Source organism: Haliotis cracherodii, unplaced genomic scaffold (assembly GCF_022045235.1).
Source record: "Haliotis cracherodii isolate W230 unplaced genomic scaffold, xgHalCrac1.p SCAF_10, whole genome shotgun sequence".
Classification (NCBI taxonomy): Eukaryota; Metazoa; Mollusca; class Gastropoda; order Lepetellida; family Haliotidae; genus Haliotis; species Haliotis cracherodii.
The window spans coordinates 24,025,870-24,047,962 of NW_027266265.1; the positions used below are offsets into that span (position 1 = coordinate 24,025,870).

The 22,093-nt window shown below is 38.0% G+C and overlaps 1 protein-coding gene, 2 long non-coding RNA genes and 1 pseudogene across 3 annotated transcripts in view; 3 read left to right on the forward strand and 1 right to left on the reverse strand.

Moving 5' to 3' along the window:
* The window catches only part of LOC139448133 (uncharacterized), a 152,939-nt gene that overhangs the window by 17,092 nt on the left and 113,754 nt on the right, over positions 1 to 22,093 (forward strand). Inside the window, exon 2 of the mRNA XM_071229655.1 lies at positions 6,467 to 6,801. Coding sequence (XP_071085756.1) covers positions 6,516 to 6,801 — 286 coding nt within the window. The 5' untranslated portion in view covers positions 6,467 to 6,515. The remainder of the gene's footprint in view (positions 1 to 6,466; positions 6,802 to 22,093) is intronic.
* Positions 14,220 to 14,962, forward strand: LOC139444230 (uncharacterized; annotated as a pseudogene).
* Positions 17,198 to 19,401, forward strand: LOC139448110 (uncharacterized). The gene is made up of 3 exons (XR_011652061.1): positions 17,198 to 17,269; positions 17,966 to 18,086; positions 18,426 to 19,401. It is a non-coding gene; the product is annotated as an uncharacterized lncRNA (long non-coding RNA).
* LOC139448116 (uncharacterized) lies at positions 18,893 to 20,939 on the reverse strand. Its single transcript, XR_011652062.1, has 2 exons — positions 20,739 to 20,939; positions 18,893 to 19,065 (listed from the first exon to the last, which is right to left on the reverse strand). It is a non-coding gene; the product is annotated as an uncharacterized lncRNA (long non-coding RNA).

Consider the following 22,093-nt stretch of genomic DNA (forward strand, 5'->3'; position numbering starts at 1 on the left):
TACAAAACACAAGAAGTGCAGATGATTTTGCTCTTATTAAATGTTTTTCAATTAAACACATAGTTCCATGCCAGAGATATAATTCTCTACGGTGTTTATCCCAGTTATTCATACGAAGCTTTGAAAACGGAGGTACTTCCTCATGTTTGTGAGCGGACAGCCACTGTAATCGGGAAATTGGTAATGACAGATATTATTTGTAATTATTTTTAAAATAATGTTCCGACTGCGTAAACAAATGAAAATAAAAAAGAAATGAAATCTTATATTTGCGGAAAATCGTTAAATTTTCGCTTCATTGGTCGGACATTATGAATGTTTTAGCTTACCGGTATAAATATTTTTATTTAAAACGAACTTTATTAAGTTAATGAATTATTTATATGATGTAATACACATAACTTACATATTTATTCTTCCCCGCCCTTAAGGCGGGGAAGTATACGGGAGAGGTTAATTTTGGAGCATGTAAGTCGACATGTTGGTTTCTTTGAAATTTCAAGCCACACAGTTACCGAAACGAAACATACAAATCATGTGAAATGTTGATGTTTATCTTTTCCAGCAATAAGAGATACTTCAAAATCGTCTTGCTATTCTGAGACTTAGTCACTTCTCGTAATGCAGATAACCCATGAAATTTGTTCATTTTGTTTTTAAAAGAGCTAAAAATGATCCCATTTCGCTAAAGTTAACCGGTCTATATTTTGTAAGAATAAACTATTGCGCATTGAGCAATTATCTCCTTTAGCTATAGGCGTATAGTATAGTATAGAAGTGATAATTTCACGCACTGACCTTGCATTGCTGTACATCGTATCTTATTCAAGCTGTATCACTGAGAGTGAGTGATTATCTCCCTTACCCGAACAGTTCAATTGCGCACTACCTTTGCAATGTATCGTATGTTATTCAGGCAGCCATCTAGAAACGTTCCAGGATGGAATTTAGGCCAGGCCTGTCACGCGCACTCAATTTTAACACTGCTATTGCAACATATTGTTCAACACGATTAAATACCAGGCTTCTATAAAGTATGACTTTCTTCAATAAACAACACATGTAAAACAACGGGTTTGATATGAGAATTTTTTTATTAGTTGTCTTCATAATCACATGTATGGCGCTTGCTGTGCATAGTTGAGCGCAGCATTGTTTTAAATACTTCACTGTATGTAATGTATGGCCATACCGTTTCATGCGGCGGTTTACGTTTCTGCATGGTTTATTGCTTTGTCAAAAAAAATTAACTTCCAGCAGAGATCATACACCCGTATATGTTCTTTGCTTCTGGATACATAGGAAATCAACAGGTTGGTCTGTAGTTTGCAATTATTTTCCAAAAAGATAATACGGTTGCGTGATATCTTCACGATGTTTGGGTTGAACATAGTAACATTCTTCTAAACAAATTTCCAATCTAAGCCGGAAACAATCACAACACAAACCCAGTTAACCAAACCGAACCATACACAAGAGTGAGTGAGGTAGTTGGGTTTAACGCCGTCTTGAATAGTATTCCGTGTCAGCTTGAAGTGGGATGAAAGTCTGAAGTGATGCAGTGAGTGAGTGAGTGAGTTGGGTTTAACGCCTCTTTTAACAATATTCCAGTTATATCGCGGCGTGTCAGCTTAATGTCGGAGGAAGCCCGAAGTGATGCATGTCTCAGACGTTTATCACTTCGGTGAAACCCACGAGCACGGGTATGGTGCTGACAAACCTAGAAACATAATCGGAGCGAACCGGGATTCGAACCCACAATCATAGGTTTCTGGCGTGCCCAAGGGACGCACAGCGAATCGCGGCGCCTTAGACGACTGGGCCACCCGTGACCCCCTGAAGTGATGCAGGTCTTAGACGTTCACCACTTTGGTGAAACCAACGAGCAAGGGTTTTGTGCTGACAACAAAATCGGGGCGAACCGAGATTCAAACACACTGTCATACGTTTCTGTCGTGCCCAAGGGACACAACTCTGCATAGCGAATTGCAGCGCCTTCGCCGACTGGGCCAACCATGCCCCCGTAAACAACTGTAAGAAACTATTATACAACAAAGATGTTTTAGATGAGATATGTATTGCGGAACATTCCATGAAGAAATAGTGGCAATATTGCACAATCACAAACTACAAAATACATGCACAATAAACGACAATTAAAAAACACAGGAACATTCAACATTCAAAAGAGGTACAATTTAATTTCTAAAACAAGTGTTTTATAATGATATGGAAACAATATGAGAATTGAGCAAAACTATGGTAATGTAGTACATACATGTACAAGGAATTTGTTTGTAATTGTTGATATGTTAACAGATCTTGGAAGTTGTTTCTGGATAACTGTTGGTATAAACTTATTAAGAATCTGCTCCTTTTAACAGAGTGTACCAAATTCTTTATCATGATTGGGGATTATTTGTGATTCTCTTTCTTGGTTGTATTATGTAAGACAGTGCGTAATGTTGTTCATCTTCTGAGACATCACATGTTTCACACAAATTCTCTCCCCCCATATCTTACACTTCCTTCCTTTGCACATAACATTATATGGCGGGGAGCTATTGATGCTCTGCAGCAATCTCTACTTGTATACAATAGGATTAATGAGGCCTTTCAAATAGTGTATGGCCAAACATGTAGTAGCAAAGATGTTTTACCTTGATAAATGTTGGCTTCATATATCACAGTCTCTGGGAACTTTGTGTCACAGCGGGTAATCTTCTGTTTGGCTGGTGTTGAAAAGAGTTAAACGTTGCCCATGCTGCCAAACTAGCAGCGTCTTTCATGCATTTCCACCCATGACATGATTTGTTTGTTTGTTTTGCTTTTTGTTTAACGCCACACTCAGCAATATTCAAGCTATATGACGGCGGTCTGTAAAATAATCGAGTCTGGACCAGACAATCCAGTGACTGACATCATGAGCATCGACCCACGCAATTGGGATCGATGACCTGTATTCAACCAAGTCAACGAGCCTGACCACACGATCCCGTTAGTCGCCTTTTACGACAAGTATAGTCGCCTTTTACGGCAATAATGGGTTGCTGAAGATCTATTCTACCCCGGAATCTTCACGGGTGCCCATGACATGAGTATTGTTATATTGCCAATGGCCCATCTGTGCACAAGCTATGTGCCAGAGATATGATAAAATGTTCTCGAAAAATTTAGTTATTTTACTTTTGTTACTCCAGGACATTTTTTTCTAACCTTTTAGGACTTTAGGATAACATTCAGGTAAAAAGAATGAAAAAATGTGAGAGGCTTTTTTTTTTAAATTGGCCTGCCCCACTTTTGAAATGAGTTTGAAATCCGTAAACTAAGAAATAAAAAGTGTCGCCAAATACATCTTGGTAAATCCAAGCTTAGCTTGAACTAACAACTGAATAAATGGGCATAGATCGAGCTTGTATGAGATTCATCACTGTATATTTATTACTAGTTAATGCATAGGAACACATTGATTGGTCCAGATAGGAAGATGACATCTTGTCACTGTAATAAGAGGCAAGTTAAATTAGTTTAACTTAAGTTATGCTGTTGACATGAAAGTGATAGTAGTGTAACTTTAGGATACTAACATGAGGCCTATGACTGATGTATATTTAAGATACTAATCCTACTCCCAAAACATTGAGTATAGAATGACATAGATCTACTGGTTTGGTTGCAAAATCACCGGAAATTTTGGGTAAACAATTGTTTCGGGTACAACTATGACCACATTCCGTATAAACTACGAATAGTTGTTTATACCATGATGAAGAAAACTTGCAACTTGAGAAAAACGAAAATAAATTGTTTGGGTCTCAATGTCTAAATATGACCAAAATATATCATCCCGTGGTACTGGACTTACGAATTGTAGCCTGATGATCGGCAATCACCTGACCGTGGCGCCAACGGTTCCTTCACAATAGCTCCTTTTCTGGGAACACCACCTGTGGCAGTGCGGGGTCAGGCCTTCCAATAAGGAGAGAGTTGGTTGTCACAGGAACTGGGTCAGCCACATTCGTCAGGACATAGCCTGGAGGTTTTGAGTTCATTATGGCTTCAACTTCTACATGTAAAAGAACACTCGCATAACAGGCTCAGCCACTGACTGATCTCCGAGGACAACTCTAAGGCCATGTTGATTTCACGCTTCCAGCAGCCACCAAAGGTGCATAAGGTGGATTATTCATGGAGGGTATCTTCTGCTTGGTCAACTGCTGAGCGATCACAGGGCTCATTGAGGAAAATGCTTCAATCAGCCCAAGGTCACCACCCTTGAAATTGGTACCACAGTCTGAAAGTATTTCATAGGGCTTTCCTTTGTGGGCTATGAATCGTCTCAAAGACATGAGGAAAGCATCACTGTCCATACCCTCGAGCAGATCCAGGTGAACTGCACTGGTTGTTAGACACTAGAAGACTATTCCCCATCACTTTTCTCTTCTGCGGCCAATCATGACCCACACTGGTCCAAAACAACATACACCAGTCGAGTAGAATTCGGGTTTGTACAGTCGAAGGCGTGATGGAAGGAGATCTGCCGTCTTGGGTATCCGAGGAGATGCACGTGATCCCTGACATGCTGTATAGTCTCTGACGGCGTCTGAAATGCTTCCCGTCCCCTCAGTATCCAGAAATCTGGTCGAACTTCTGCAAAGAGGCGTTCTGGTCCATAATGGTGCACGTTTTCATCAAAGTTCTTTGTTTTGTTATAGGATGTTTAGGATCGACGACTATAGGGTGTTTGACATTGTCTGGAAGTCCCTCAGGCTTCAGTCCACTACCATTTCTTACCAGGCCGTCTGGTGTGTCGTTTTCTGGATTGAGTTCTATAAGTCTGCTTGTAGGAGCTATAGCTTTGCCTCCTCTTAATGACGCATTTTCATCTGGGAATCATTCAAGCTGAATTTGTTGAAACAATATTGTTTCTGCTTTCTCTACAAGTCCAACTTCATCAAATTGATCACTTGCGGCCGTCAATCTGCTATCTCAGCGACATCAGGTAGATAACATTATTCAATGAGTGGAGGATTTTAGAAGGAAGGGAGACCCGTCCTCCAATAGTAAACCTCCTGTGATATAATCAGCCTTCGCATAACGCCAGCTGTCTGCAGAAGTCAGGGATTGTGTCTCATAGACGCGAGTCCCAACAAACACCTTGTACGAACAGGCCATGTCAAGGCATTAAGAGTTGCTTCTTGCGGGCCACTCTACTTCTCGCAGCCACAAAACTGACAGCCATGTCACCATTACTATCTTCACTTCTCAAATAGGCAACTGAACCAAAGGCACGCTCAAAAGCGTCACAGAATATATGCAGTTGTCTCTGTGACTGAGAAGGATCATGGTTTCAGGATCTTTAGCATCTTCGTAAATACGCTAGAGGGATATCACACAGTTCAGATTCCCACTTACTCCATTGATCATGAAGTTATCCAGTTTTTATCAAAGCATCCCCATTGACGTTTTCATCTCCATAGGTCATGCACCAAGAACAGCGTCAAGTTAACCGATGAATCATGGTTCACCCCCTAATCACCTCTTCAAACACAATGGGAAGCATCGTTTGGTCTTCAATTGCTCTTACGAGTACAAGGGTCAAGACCTCAATAGTCACCTTCTGCCTGGTCAACCTCTTGGATCCTGCTTCCTAGGCATGTTCTTGAGATTTCAACAATACCCAGTTGGAATATCATGTGATATGACGGATATGTTCCAACAGATCCGACTCCTACCTGAAGACAAACCCATCCTCAGATTCCTGTGGCGCAACATGAACAATAATGTGGATCCAGATGTCTATGAATGGCAGGTTCTGCCCTTCAGGACTACTTGTAGTCCATATTGTGCGACCTTTGCCCTACTGAAGCGTGTGACTGACAACCAGCAGCAAAACCTTGAAGTTATGAAGTGTGTTGGTGAGGTGGAGAAACACAAGCTTTTGGGACCCATGAAGATCCGGGGTAGAGTAGGTCTTCAGCAACCCATGCTTGCCGTAAAAGGTGACTATGCTTATCGTACGAGGCGACTAACGGGATCGGGTGGTTGGTGTATGTCAGCATATCCCAATTGCGTGGATTGATGTTCATGATGTCAATTACTGTATTGTCTGGTCCAGACTCCATTATTTACAGACTGCCGTCATACAGCTGGAACGCAGTGTTAATGCCAAATTGTATACAACTTTAACCAACTAGTTGTACGTGTGAACGGATAAAGTGAACATGTTGTTAGGTGACATTGAGGTAATTGAAATGATGACATATAAGCAAAGGTATTTGAAACACAATCCATTTTTTATTTTTGTTACCGTACCGTAACTGCGTCAATGGGTTACACATGTATTTGTTTGCTTGTGATCAAGTTGGTAGTGGTTTTCTTCAATTAAATTTCCTTGCTAAATCAATATAGTTCCACGCGCCCATCATCAAGTTTTAAATACATATAGTGTATGTCTTCTTTTTAGGATGTAGACGAGTGCCTGTCTTACATTGAAGCATCGAGTCTAGGTCAGCATGAAAAGCGTGTCCACCCAGACACCAGATGCAGGGTGTGCATCAACTGGTATGGAAAACCTGAGGACCCAGTTAGAGCTATTGCTTTCCGAGTTGCGGGAGGTTGGAGAGCTGACTGGAAGCCGTGGTGTCCGCCTTCACAGCCTCGGAAGAACCGCACACCGCTCTGAGGAGGCGCTGGACAACATGGGGGCGGCGATTGACGGTTTGGAACGGGAGATTGAGGTTTCACGAGAAGAGCGCTCAGATTTGGATGATATCTACACATCTCTACTAGGCAAACAGGGTAGGATACGTTACCCGTATAGAAACTATTATTATTTATGGTACAGTGAGGTATGATACAAATGTCACAGATGGTACTCGTCTTAAACACATTAATGACAAGTCAATTCTTCTGAAACCAACAACACGGGGACATATTGTACAAGAGTAGTATCAAAACGTAGACAGTTCCCTCCACGGACGGAGCCCAATGAATACGTATGTGCCTAGTGTTATGCAAATAGGCATGCAAGACAAGACAATTTATTCAATATTCTTAGCGCGCTACAATATATATTGTAAGACGGCGGTCTGTAGATTATCGAGTCTGGAGCAGACCATCCATTGATTGACATAATGAGCATCGATCAACGCAGTTAGGATACGATGACATGCATCAACCAAGTCTGCGAGCCTGACAACTCGAACCCGTTAGTCGCCCCTTATGACAGGCATGGGCTGCTGAAGACTTATTCTACACCGGATTTTCACGGGTCCTGTAAATAAGTATAAACAGAGATCATATGTTGTTTGTGTATCTTGAGTGTTCAGAATATTTATATATTTACTGCACTGTCATTTCGGATGTATTTACTAATGTACTTTTTTCTATTAGAGGTATATGCATCACATACAAGCAGGACATAAATATCGTCTTTTTGTACATTTTGTCATTTAGCCTACAGTGAGGCGTCATGCATAGCGTCACAAAGAGGTCAAATGGCCATGCAGGAAATAGCTCAGTCGCTGGAAGGAAGGGTCCATTGTTCCAATGCGTTAAAACACTTAGTCGTTCGACCCTTCATTAAACCAGAACAAGGGATAGCCATGAGTACTGTTGTGCTGTCAGGCAACAAATAAACACTTACTTTTTTAGGCAAATTGTGTGAGTAACAGGCGCTACCTGGTTTCATCACTGATGTTTTCAGTGATCCTTTCATTTGGGGTGGTCGGGTAGCCTAGTGGTTAAAAGCGTTCGCTCGTCAAGCCGAAGACCCGGGTTCGATTGCCGACATGGGTACCATTGTGTGATGTCCATTACAGGTGCCCCCCGACGTGATATTACTGGAATATTGCTAAACGCGGCGTAAAACCATACTCACTCACTCGATCTCAGTTTTGTTTTTACGCGATGTAAGCGGCCTTGGCGCGTGATTTGACTTCCGTTTTCAATGTAAACACTTTGCCCTCTGCACACGTGTGTAAACGCAACGGAGCGAGACGCGACGGTTAATGTAGATGGTGGCAAGAGGAGGCCGAATTGGACCAAGGGGGAGAGGGAGCTACTTGTTGAAGAAGTATATATATGCAACTCGATGGCTGTTTTGGAAAATTCAAGGGGTGTGGAATGGGCACAAAGAACAAGGAGCAGGCGTCGGGAGGAGATTACCGAGGTCCTAAATGCGTAAGTTAATGCACTCATTATTCAAACATAGAATGTAGTATCTAAGTATATGTTGGAAATCGAATTACCTTGCTGGGTACACTGAGGCTTTGACAACGAGAAGCATAGCATGTCTGCACGTAGTCCTGCACCATGACTGAAATATATTTATTTTATAAAAAAACAAAAACAAAAGCAATCTAAATATGTACACAAAAGCAAGTCTAGCTAGATCTAGCTCTGTTCCACAACATCGAGAAAATTATTTGTTTAATTTTAGAGTCGAGAAGGGTATTGAGTAATGCAAGATTTCATAGAGTAATGTTAGTCTAGTCTACACGCATCCCAGCCGAGACTATCGGACCCCGTCGTTGCTACACGTATTCTAGCCCTCATTAAAAAATATTAACTCTGCCGAAAACTCACCCATTTTCTAAATTCTTGACTTGCCTTTGTGGGTGATGTTGTTGAAAACGAATGATGTTATTTTACAGTAACCTTTTTAGTAAAAGGACATATCAGTGAGAATTTAAAAAATTTAAAAAATATTTCATAAATTTGTGAATGACATATCATAATATTTTAGCATAACTGTAGATCAGAAAATTGTTTACTGAAATGAAGCAAATTGTATTCCAGAATATCCAGTTATGTGCGAAGATCTGCAGATTAAAGGGGAAGTGTACACGCAAAAATCACTTTCTTTCTTTTTCTAAACAAAACGCAATTTTAGAATTAGTTAGTATCTGTGTTTTAAAATATACACTCATTTTTTTCACAGTGAAAGTAGGAAGCTCACAATAGTGTGAAAGTGATATGCCGTTATGAGGCCTTCGTTTTACGAGCGAAATAGGCCTGAGTTATTCCCCTTAGATTATGACGTAATTGGTGCCAATTCAACTGGGTCCCTGTCTATTCTCAACGCAAAAGATATCAAGGACCAGTTTGCGGTAAAACAACATGGTCTACGACACACTCCGGCGCAGTGGTGACTCAGCATAACACAATTCTGGCTGGCATCTGAGATGCTAGAATCACAAAACTGTACCTACACCACGTGAAGCGGCTCTAACCACGGACTTGTATAACCTGGATAGGAAACGATACAGAATTCCTGAAACTATCTCTGCCGCGCATCCGCGAAATGAAATCCGAGCCCCATGTTATCGGTATCCCGCAGACGCGATGCCAACCACATGTGGACAGCTTATGGCGCATGCGTAGTAGGGCTTAACTTGACTTCCCCTGGTTACCAAAACATCCGGCTTACAAGCATGTGTGGCGATCGATAGCTGTCAAAACACATATGTCCCATGTGCATCAGATTTTTATCAATTAAACACGGAAACGGTAATTAAGATGATCGAGATATCAGACCATATATATACAATGCCTTGCAACATTATCGTCATTCCTAACCTAATACGGATACATATTCAAGCGTTCAGATTCTCTCGTAACAACTACAACATGTCCGATTTCGTCAACTGGGATGACTCCGATATGGATTTGTCCGTACTTCTAGGCGAGTACACAGAGTATGAAGTGGATAGAAACTCGGATTCAACGTCCGATGACTGCCATTCAAAGGTGCAAAAGACTGGCGAAAACAGGAGACCTGGCAAGACTTTTGCAGCTTTGTACAGATGTCCTTTGTGCAGCAAAGACTACGGTTCAATTTCTGGATTCCGTGGCCATGTGATCAAAGCACACGGAAGATCCGATATACCATTACACAATATATAAACAAAATATCCACTTACCTTTCAAGTCTGTATATAAGCGAAATACACGGGAAATTCGGATTTTTTGAAGCGATAAGCGGACAAAAATTGAAGAGCTGGTCAGTGAATCTACCCATGAGCCTTGGCGATGACCCCCCGCAGAGGTGGAAAAACAATCGCCGGTAGCGCGGCGTAGATGACCTGAGGCTATCTGTTGCGTTTCCTATCCAGGTTATATAGGTCCGTGCTCTAACAAAGCATGATGACGTCATAATGCTAATCAATTGGCACCAATGACGTCATATTGCAAGGGACATAAGCCATGGTGTTTTTGTTATGGAAATAGAACACTTGGTAAATGTGAAAAATATAAATCGTTTTAGTGCAAAAAATATGTTAATTAAATGTGATGTTTTTATATTTTTGTCTGTGACACTTCTATGTTAACACTTTTAATGTGGAAAAAGTACAAGAAAAAATGGTTCATTTCCGTGTGAACTTGCCCTTTAAGCAGGAAGCAATATATGCGACTTGAAACAGAGATGTATGTTTACATATCAAATGACACTTTGTTTATTGTATTTCGTATTCAACTTGCTGATATCATAATTTTTGTTTAAAGTGTGTTATTTGGCTCCGGACAAATAGTGTCAATTCTTTTAAAATATGTTCTTAATAATTCATTTAAAATATGTTCTTAATGATTCTTAATAATTCTTTTAAAATATGTTTTTAATAATTCATAATAATTCTTTTAAAATATGTTCCAATATCACCTAGTTTTTAGAAGAAATAGCGACATGTTACCTGATTTTTAGTGCCCCTTTTTGAATGTTCGGAAAAATATTGTTGATATCTGTGACTATCTGTGTTACAAGGGCCTACACAATGCATACAGAAATAGAAAAGTCAGATGCAATAAGGAGGCCTAAGGTCAGCTTGTGGAATTGACCCTGAAGGTAGGTAAGTTCAATGTTCCCGTTTACCGGTAATTACCAGTTTTTTTACCAGTAAAATTAAGCTTGGACCGGTAATTCATGTAACTACCAGTACCTGTGGACCGGTAATCAAATGGGACTTCTCACCATTTTATAGTATGTGAAACAAATAGGCAAATAAATATCCCTGAACAAACACGAGGAACTAATCTGAGACTGAGACTATTGAAAATCTCAAATGACAAGCAGTCTCACTGAAAAAGCAATATTTTTTACATATGTAAGAAACATGATAAAGTAACGAGCGTGACAATATTTACATGACTTAATCTATGTAAGAGAATACTAGACTGTGAGTGACTACATGTATCTCAATGACTTTTGTGTACATTGAGTACTAAAAGGGGCTTGAGAAATATTTACTTTTCACCTTTTGCCCTAAATTTGTAACTGAATCGAAGCCTTATTTCAACTCTACTTTTGCCAATTTCCTTCAAAGAACTCGAGAAATGAAAACTGGTGTGATGATGAGAAGGTATTTTCCTCATCTTTGAGTTACATAACATTATATGTAACCTTATCTTTGCAACTGAACTCATATGTTTGGTCTGGCCCTATTACTTTGGATAACATTGATAACGCAGATAAACTAATTTGTATAAATGTTTTACTGTTAATAAATGTTGAACTTGAAATACTATTGTGGATTTACATATTATCCCCTGCTACAAAGTGGGAGGGGGACATAAGAATGTGCTGTGTACCTGTCATTCAGATGAAAAAGGCCAAACTATTGGAGGTATTCTTTCAATAAGTGTTGGCCATTTTAGTCTAGCAAGTATATTCTTATCTTCAATTACTATAGATGCATCTATACTAATAAATCACAGTGGAGACAGTGGGTTTATACCACATCAACTGGACATTTATTAATGCACACATCTTCTTACACAAATCAAACATTTTGGTACACAATCACATATGTATATGTAGAGAGAGAATCTCACCCAAGGAATAGACTGACTGTCTTGCAAATGTCTTAAGGATATTTCATAAACTTGTTAATGAGATATAGAACAATTTATTCTGAAAAGCTGATGACATCAAAGCGTATAGTCGACAAAGTCATCTATATCCCCCGCCCATTTTAACATGTTATGGTCCCAAACCAGATAACTGACCCAACATCTCTCTCAGCCCATGTCAAAAAAGCTGCAATGGAAATTCTAAAATAAACATTTCTAAAACTCCTTAATATCAAATGGCACCAGTTCAGTATATACTTTATATATAGACATGCAATGTTTGGTAAGGAAATATCTAACAGTTTATTTGTTATACTCCATAAGTGAACCAACCCTATATTAAAACTTCAATCCAACTTGTTACCATGGAAACGTAAAAAATAAAAATTTCTAAAAGTGTTAAATATCAAAAGGCACCAGTTCAGTATGTGCCTGGTCCACATGCAAAGTTTTGTAAGTATTTAATGGTTTTTGAGTTACGCTCCGGAAACGAACTCTACCCTATAGACATGATAGAACCTAAGTCCAACTTGTTGACATGGAAACATAAAAAAATATAAAATTCCTAAATAGCAAAAGGCACCATTTCAGTATGTGCCTGGTAGACATGCAAAGTTTTGTTAGAAAGTATTTAAGAATAGTCCAATAACAAAACATGACAAATTTATAATCATAAATATGGAGACTACTGAAGACATTGAGAAATTGATCAAAATAAATATTTGGTCTTTGAAAGGCATTTAGAAGTGATACACATAAGGAAGAGAATATATGGATTTCAACTTCTTTATTATGAGGAACACAACGTTTCGGAGTATATGCTTACTCCTCCATCAGGTGAATGAATGCCAGCAGATGATTGGCGCTGATAGCTGGTCAGCAATAGACAATGGCTAAGTAATTGGTCATGGACACTAAGCAAATGGGGGGGGGATGGTAATTAGCACTGATAGGTGTACGACATAGCAAGGGGCAAATTGAGACGAGCTAGGCAATTAGCTCTGACAAAGATCAAAGCAATAAGTCCCAAGCGCTAGGCAGATAGGTTCCCTGGTCACGGTCGGTTCATGGATGGCTGGTGTCTTCTGACGTCAATGGCTTCTTGTAGTTTCCTTTGTCGCCAGTTTTCTTCCGGATGTGTTCGGAAATAGCAGCTTTCTGGTCGAGTTTGTTCACAGAGGTTCGATGTTCTTTAAGTCTTGTGTTGAGGGGTCTGAGGGTTTCTCCAGTGCTGGTGGCCACAGTTGCAGGGTTTCTGGTATTCTCGGGGGTTGGGACTTGCGCTGCTTGTGCCTCTGCCATTTGCTTGTAGATGGGTCTTGATAGACTTGCCGCTAGAGAAGGTGACACCTATATTGGCTTTATTCTTGATGAGGCGGGAAATCTGATAATTGACAGGACCTTGGTAGGGTATGTTGATTCTGATTGGCGATGGAGCTGGTTTGGGCCTGGAGTCGGAGTTCTTGAGGGACTTGCGGATGGTTTTGGAGACTAGGTGGGCAGATCGCTGTTCTGGTGGGCTATGGTGGTGAATGTGTCTACTTTCGGTACCAGCAGAGAGGTTGGAATGGTGCTGTGGAGCTAATTCTTCAAAGGATGTTATGAAGATTTCAGTGATGAGAGGAGAGAGAGGGGAGCCCATAGGTAGTTCGTGGATTTGCTTGTAGATCATGTTGTTGAAGGTGAACTATGATGTGTCAAAGCAGCTGGTGGATAGGTTGAGGATGCTGTCTATTGTGAGTTTGTTGTTTAGGTTGTCGATTCTATTCTGTAGTTTGTTGCGGAGGATGTCAAGTGCTTCTTGTAGAGGGACGTTGGTGAAGAGGTCGATGACGTCATACCTGACCATGGTGCCTGTGAGGTTAGGTTAGCTTCTTTCAGCTGGTTGACATAAGAGGAGGAGTCACTGATAAAGGATTTTTCATCTTTGCCAAAGGGGGCTAGAAGCCGTGAGAGGTAACCAGGGAACCTGTCTGCCTATTGCTTGAGACTTATTGCTTTGATCTTTGCCGGGGCTAATTGCCAAACTGGTTTCAATTTGCCCCTTGCTATGTCCATTCTTACACCCATCAGTGCTTCTGACTTAAAAGAATAACTCAACGAGGCCTGGGAAACTATGTTTTGTACAATTTTCTATTACTGGTAAACTCTATAAGAAACTCACTGGAGGAATTTGAGGTAGATCGATATGTAACATTACTTCAGTGTAGTAATATTTTCACCTGCATTTTCATATAATTAATAAGACTTATAAAAAATTAAAACCTACATGCTGATTTTCTTAATTCTTAAGAGGAAAAGCACCTCAATATGCATTTGTTTTCATTTCAATAAATTGAAACCTTTCATTTTTCTGTAATTTACGTTAAATGTATTTAGCAAAAGGTGAACAAAGTCGTCTCTGGGCAACTGCGGTTCCGTCCATCTTCCCACATACATCATGCACCGGTACATCAACACTACCAACTTGACCAAAGAGGGCACATCAACTCCGTGAAGAAGCTGACAGAGTTATATGGAATGTGTCATCGGAGATGGAAATTGGTAGTGGAGAATGAATGAACCTCTTGAAACATGTCAAAGTAACTCTCAGTCTGCTCAAGTGCAGTTTGTTAGGAAGTTGTTCCATAGAAACCTACATCAATAATCCCAAAGCTGTTTTGCACTTTGCTGGTTTCCAAGATTATGACCATTTCATGTTTTTCTTTCACTCGCTTGGTCCAGCAGTTTTTGAACTGAACTATCAATGTGAACTCTTGCACCCCAAAGACCAATTGTTTTAAACTCTAATGAAATTAATACAGGCCAAGAATGACATAGAACTAAGTTTCTTGTTTGGCATATCATCATCCACTGTTTCCCAAATTGTAATAACATGGATCAATTTCTTATATTCCAAACTTCAATTTCTTATATTTCAAACTGAAGGAACTACAGATATGGCCATCAAGAGCAACTGTTGATGATCGCATGCCAACAGATTTCGGTAAGAAGTTTAAAAACACTAGAGTCATTTTGGATGCAACAGAGATACCAATAAAAAAAGCCATCTCATGTTGATGCTCAGAGCATGACATGGTCTAGCTATAAACATCAAAACACGTTGAGTTGAACAAAGTGAACAAACACTGCAAAAAATGACAAATATTGGATGATAGGCAAAATCTGAACTGATGTACATTCTAGGTAAACCATTCAATAGCAAAATAGTGCAGTTTACGAGAAATATCGAAATACTTGCAATTTTAGCTAGCATTTCTGAAACCGGAAGCACGTACCGCATGTGACACATGGAAGCAAAATATGCAAAGGTTGGTAAGCTATCATAAAGAAATTCCGAAATAGATTAAATTCAAAAGAAAATACATAATTTACTATTTTCCGTCAGCTTTTTACTCTATTTATCTGGAGAGCAGTATTCACTTCTATTTGTTTCATATTTCTTTGCGATTGTCACCATCAAATGTATCAGTCTAAACCCGAAACCGTAATGGATTTCATGCTCGATGATTTTAATTTAAAATTATTTTCTGAAAACGAACGCAACGGAGAGCGATATAACTTATTGATATGGCATAATGATAACAACATAATATTGTTATTGGTCTAAAATTACAAAAAGAACAATTTAGAATATTAAAGATGTTTTTGAAAACTTTCTGAGAACCTCCCGTCCTCTGGACCGATTAAAATTTTGGTACATGACGACTGTATGGAGGTAGTGCAAACATAAATTGGCTCCTATATGTGATTTTGTACCCAAAACAAATTAAATTGTACCCAAAATACTTTTTGAATTTGTACCTAAGAAAATAAGACAATAGATCTATAATTATATGTATGTTTTCATGTAGATGAACAGACCACACAATAAAATATTTCATCAAGTTCATAATATGATTACGACTGTGATCCTTGAAATTGATTGTTTAGTTTTGATAGAAAATGTACATCTTGTCACTGAAGAAGAGGCCAGTTAAGTTGGTTTAATCTAAGTTAGAATGTATTGTTTTGATAGTATGTTAAGTTTAAGACATCAAAATTAATGTATATCTTTGAAATAATTCTAGGTAGATCTACAAAATCACATACCCATTTGGGTACCAAATTACTAGAATTTTTTACAAATTTTTGACACTGACAATTTCAGGCACTTAGACAAAGAGTATTCAAGGAAAGACAGATATGTTTTTAATTTTAGATATGACTTTAATTTATTATACTTTTTTCATGATGACAGGGGAACCTTTACACACACCAGCTGAGGAAGTTGTAATAGCATACAAAGGAATAACAGGTTTGCAGCAGTAGACCACATAACGGGTATTAAAGTCATGGGGCATGGCTGACCAGAAAAAATACATCTGGCAAGGGTAAACATGTATACAGGCACATTTCTTTCCACTCCAACCAGAAGACTCAGACAGCTAACACCAGCTTATGTGCCACCATGGTTCTTGTGATTAAACAAACAAAAATGTCATGTACTGTTACAAGTAAGTAATGTATCATATTCCATATTACAAATATATTTTAGAATTGTTTTATTTGGAAACAAACCACTTAATGCACAAGATGAATGTCCATATGAGTTTAGTGTGTATATGTTAAAGGGCAAGTTCACACGAAAATAAACCTATTTTTCTTGTACTTTTTCATCATGAAAAGTATTAACCTAGTAGTTTCGGAGGCAAAACAATTAAAATATCACACGTATCAAATTTATTTTATTCATAAAATCGGTTCTTATTTTTCATATTTACAGAGAGTTCTATTTCCATAATAAACACACCATGGCTTATGCCCCTTGCTATATGACGTCATTGGTGCCAATTGATAAAGGAATGACGTCATAATTTATTTAGACGCGTTTCACGTGGTGTATGTAGGTGTGTGGTTCTATCTCCTCAGATGTGCAGCCTAGCTATTGTTTTGTTCGGTGCCGAGCGTTCCAAGATACAACGCTAAGCACAATTACTCTAAAATTATTTCGTTTTCCAAAATCGCGACTGAGAAGACAACAATGCACTGATAACATACTGCAAGAATCGCGATTATGGTTGGAAGGGTCCGTTGTATGAATATTGCGCTTATTCGTTCATTTGTGTTGCGCATATTGGCTCTTGCTGAGTTGCTGTCGTCTTCCGTGAGAGTTTAGATACCTGCTGGTTCTGAAACAACAGGACCATATGTAACTAATAATAACAATTAAAAAAAACTCGCCAAAAAATTATAGACGTGGCCGAAGGCCGTTTTTGTTACTATTATTAGTTACATATGGTCCTGTGCTGAAACTGAACGGAAGCGGATGGTGTACGATCCTTATATGGAAACGGGCTAAAGGGACAGCACTCTCATCAAGACCCTGACTGGGATGTTTTTGTAAACAAACGCCGTAAAGTTGAAGTAACTCGATCAGGTAAGTTTGCTGTTAGTTTATTCTAACCACAGTACGTAGTATTTAAGAAATGTATTTTAGTAGGGGTAGGGTGATATTTGTACATAGTTTCACTTGATAATCATAAATATCCGCGATGTTGTCACGTTCACGTGTTCACTTCCTGCATGGTTATGTCGATACTCCTGATCAGCTGATCGTTGCAGTATGCAGCAAACTCCTGTTGATGGAGTAAGTTGTGTTACGTAATGTTTTAGTTTTACAGCCATTCCCGTCTGGAATTAACACAAATCATCTCATTTCGGTAATTGCAGGAAAACAAATTATAAACTATATAAACTCATTGAAATTCTGTGTGTGTGTGTTTGTGTGTGTGCCTAAAAATGTACATGATTATTTAGACTGTTGAAGCAAACATCCGCAAAAATACATTGTTGCAACATGTTTATATTTTATATTTAGGCTTTATATATTTTTTATTCAAAAAGATATCTGGTTTTGCTGGTTTGTAGCTGACAAAATATCCAGTCACTATCCAAAATCATCGCCCACCTACCACCTAAAATATTCAAATTTCATGTTGCAATTTACACACATATACAATCTATAGCACATTTATACATGAAAAAAATCAAGTTACCATTTTATATTTTGTGATAGTGAGATATAGATGACAAAAGTGTTAACGTTCCTATGTTGTATCTTTCAAATATGAAGTTTCGAGCCAAGTCATGCCAGACACCGATGCCCAGAAAGTACAGGTCCCCAGTCCATCATGGTGTAAAGTCGCTGTCCAATGTACACCAGAAGCATGGCACACCATGCTTCACAGTATGAGGTACAAAATAATATTTTGACAATGAATAATCACACAATGTAAATACTATATACAAATAATTTCTGTATTGAACTATTTTGTGTATCTATTATATTCTATATTGTTGTCTTTTGTTGTAAAAGTGTAGTGTGGATGACAAATGAAAGTATACTGTGAATGACATATAAAAGTTTAGATCTGATACAATTTGTACACAGTTAACTGATGATATTTGTATTCAGGCACCCAGTGACATGCCTGACACTGCTGCAGATTATTACCACCTTCTTTTACAATTATTTAGTCAGTGTACATATTATTTTGACAAATCTATGTTAAAATTATTTTTATATTTTTCAGGTCCCACAATGATATGGAAGAGTATAAATGCGACAAAACCCTTTCCATACTCATATGAAATCTCTGTAAAAAAACAGTAGATGGTACGATTCTGACTAAATCATGAGGACGTGTTAATGAATCGCTATCAAATAGTGATAATACCATGTGTTCGCGAAAGGTGAGAGTATCCTGCCCCACCGGTGTCACAAGAAATCCCTGGTATTGAGATCCATTTTCATTGTGTGCAAATTGTTTTTATTTTCATGCAGAGTTACAAGTCATAAAATATTAGAGTGTCTTGTGAGGTACAGTGCTTTAGACAACAAGACAGCTGTACTTTTGAAATAGTCAACCAGTGCACTAACAAGTTGCCACTGAGCATTTAGCCCAAAACTACCTGATCCAGCATCAGCCATCCTGTATTACAGAAACTTATCAAATGAAACAGCAAAGGCTGATTGTTGTCAGAGACCATAAAACAAGACTTCAATGAAAAAAGTTTATTTTAATGAGCATAGAGAAAAACATTACATACATCAGATGGAAATCTTTCATGAATCACCTTGACAACACAAGATGGAATAACTTTTCTCTGATTCTTCAACTATTTCTGCAAATCCCCAAAGTGAACCTCTTGTTTATGAGGTGTAGATAGATTCTGAAATGAAAAAGTGTCTTTTATTAGTCAAGCTATGCACAACATTACAAAAAATATCATACCATTTACATATATATTTTTGTCATTAAATCTGGAGGAATGCTTATATAAGAAGTAACTTGTATTGATGATATATGCATAATTTTTATTACATGTTAATAATTCAATAAATACCAAAACAGTTTATAGTTCTATCATGTTGACATGATGTGTTTATTACTGTAGGTTTGAATACTTCTTGAAATATTGTGGGCATGTTTCAATATCACTGATGTAATTTAATAACCTTACAAGTTACATATGCTTTCACAACTTGCTGGCAAATAAACATTTATGGTACTCGAATCTCTTATTTTACTTGTCAGATTTGTTTGTTGTGCATGATAGATCTTAAAATGCATAATGAAATAAATTGATGTAGGTAAATCATATTATATGTTTTCTAAACTTTATTTCAAGTGTTAATATAAAAAAGGGTGGTGGGGTAGCCTTGTGGTGAAAGTGTTCGATCGTCACACTGAAGACCAAAGTTCGATTCCCTACATGGGCACAACATGTGAAGCCCTTTTCTGGTGTCTCCCAGTTGTGATATTGCTGGAATATTGCTAAGCGGGGTAAAACCCTACTCGCTCACTCATATAAAAAAATGATTGCATATTTCATTTGCATTTTAGGGGGTAGTTGTTACAGACGTTTTGCTCAAAAGGTCAGGTTGGGAGGTCCAAATTTCCAAACAAAGATTTACAATTTCAAATGTTTTTCACTAATATTCAACAAGTTTTACTTATAGTTTCTTAGATAATTTATATGTATTGATTGTGACAGGTAATGAGCTTTTTGTAAACATTTTACATATATCTGGTCCACTCAGTTAAACAACCCACTGTTTTTAATAATTAATTATATATTAGATATTTCTTCTTTTTTATAGTTTCTAAACATTTTTTTTTTCAAAATCTGGCCCCATAATAGATGATAAATAGTTTCCCTGCAAAATTGCAATGCATTTTCTATGAATGGTTGTCAGAACAAACCAATAACCAATTAGGCATATCTATTAAATATAATAAGATACTGTAGGCCTACGGCAGTAACTGGTTTCAAACACTAAACAAATCAATTGAGTGATCTATCTTTTCACTTTCAAATAGGGAGGGTGTGAAGTGTGAAGTACGACATCCAATTACTTATCAATAAATATGACAGGTATTTTGAACTCGGATGGGGAAAAAAATCAAAAAGAATCTTTTTTTCCCCCAGTACGTTTCCACTCGGCAACCGACTTTAGAAAAGTACAGGGACGTATCCCATTTTCGTGTTACTCTAAGCATATGGTCTCTTCATCAGCTGGTAGGCCTAATGTGTAATCTTGTTGAGACAACGTTTGGCGACAGATCGTATTTGTTTCTTGATATTGCCAAGTAGCATTGATCTGTAGCCTATAGGTGGTGGGAATAGTTATACCTAATACAGACAAACTCAGATTGACGACAATGCCGATACCGGTGATAGGGTCGTAACAGGGTGGGACAGGATGAATAGGCCTGCTGACGAAGCATGCGGGTCACCATGCGTGACCAAAATCTCTTAGAATATTACGTTTCCGCTTCTGAAAACGTAATAATGAGCATATAGGTAATTTAGGTATACACACATCAAAGTGTTATTCTTACCACGTTGTCACTGGTAGGTGTCGAGTCGGGGTCGGGTGAGAAATTAGGTGATGTGGGTCTTCTCTTGTTTCCACTTGATTTTCATCGTTTCCATACCGCGAAGCTTGCTCGTTTTGGTTCAAAATCGTATGGTTTTGCGATTTCTTGAAGGGTTAAGGGAACTTCTTCGGACCAGGCAAGGTATCGGATGCCATGTTGTCTCACCATAAACTGGTACTTGATATCTTTTGCGTTGAGACAAGACAGGGACCCAGTTAAATTGGCACCAATTACGTCATAATCTAAAGGGGATAACTCAGACCTGTTTAGCTCGGAAAACGAAGGCCTCAAAACGGCATGACATTTTCACACTTATCGTGAGATCGCTACATTGACTGTGAGGAAAATGAGTGTATATTTTCAAACACTGATACTAACTAATTCTAAAATTCCGTTTTGTTTAAAATAAGAAAGAAAGTGATTTTTGCGTGTACACTTCCCCTTTAAGGATCTGATCAATTTATTCATTATTTATGGAATACTAAAATTAAATGATATCAAATAGTTACTTATTCACATAATTGATGTTCAGAGTGAAAGATAATAATTGTAGAATTAAATATCTTTAACCTTAAGATAATAAATGAAGTTTAATCAGTAACACTGTGCTGATGCATTGACCAATATTTAGTGTCCATACGCACAATAATTGTGGGGAAAAAATAACTACTAAATATCAAAATATAACATAAAATTTTAGAACCTGTAAACAGCCGTAAATAATTAAACAATTACAAATCTATAATCAATACGCAATCATATTTTTACGGTCTTCATATTTTTGGAATAAATTTAGAAATGCTTCATGAAATTGTTTTAAAATCATGCTAGAATCTATGAATGTATTATCAAAGGAAAACTGTCTCAAATGTAATGTGGAACTGACACCGAAAATATATATGTAGCATTTTATTGCTTATATATATATCCTATCATATTCAACAACGTAGGAATATTATTTTGAAACACGTTTTCGGTTTTGTCAAGCCCATTTTCGCGCACCTGTTGTTGAGGGCGATCTTGCTGATCGACGATATCCATAGACATATTGCGTGGGATACACTTTTAAAAGTGAAACTTATCAGCGTGTACATCGCAAAAATATTATTCATGCCCATTTATATTCACCGTAACATTGAATGGTGATTCTTAAATATCAACAAAAGTTCAAATAAAAGGTACAGAGAAACTTGCATGTGGCAAGTTGATTTATCGTCTACCATTTCCGGGTTACGGGAGCGTACAAGGTCAAACGGATTAAATTATAATATCGTCAAAGTCACATTTTTATTTGATATTAGTGATGATAACTGATA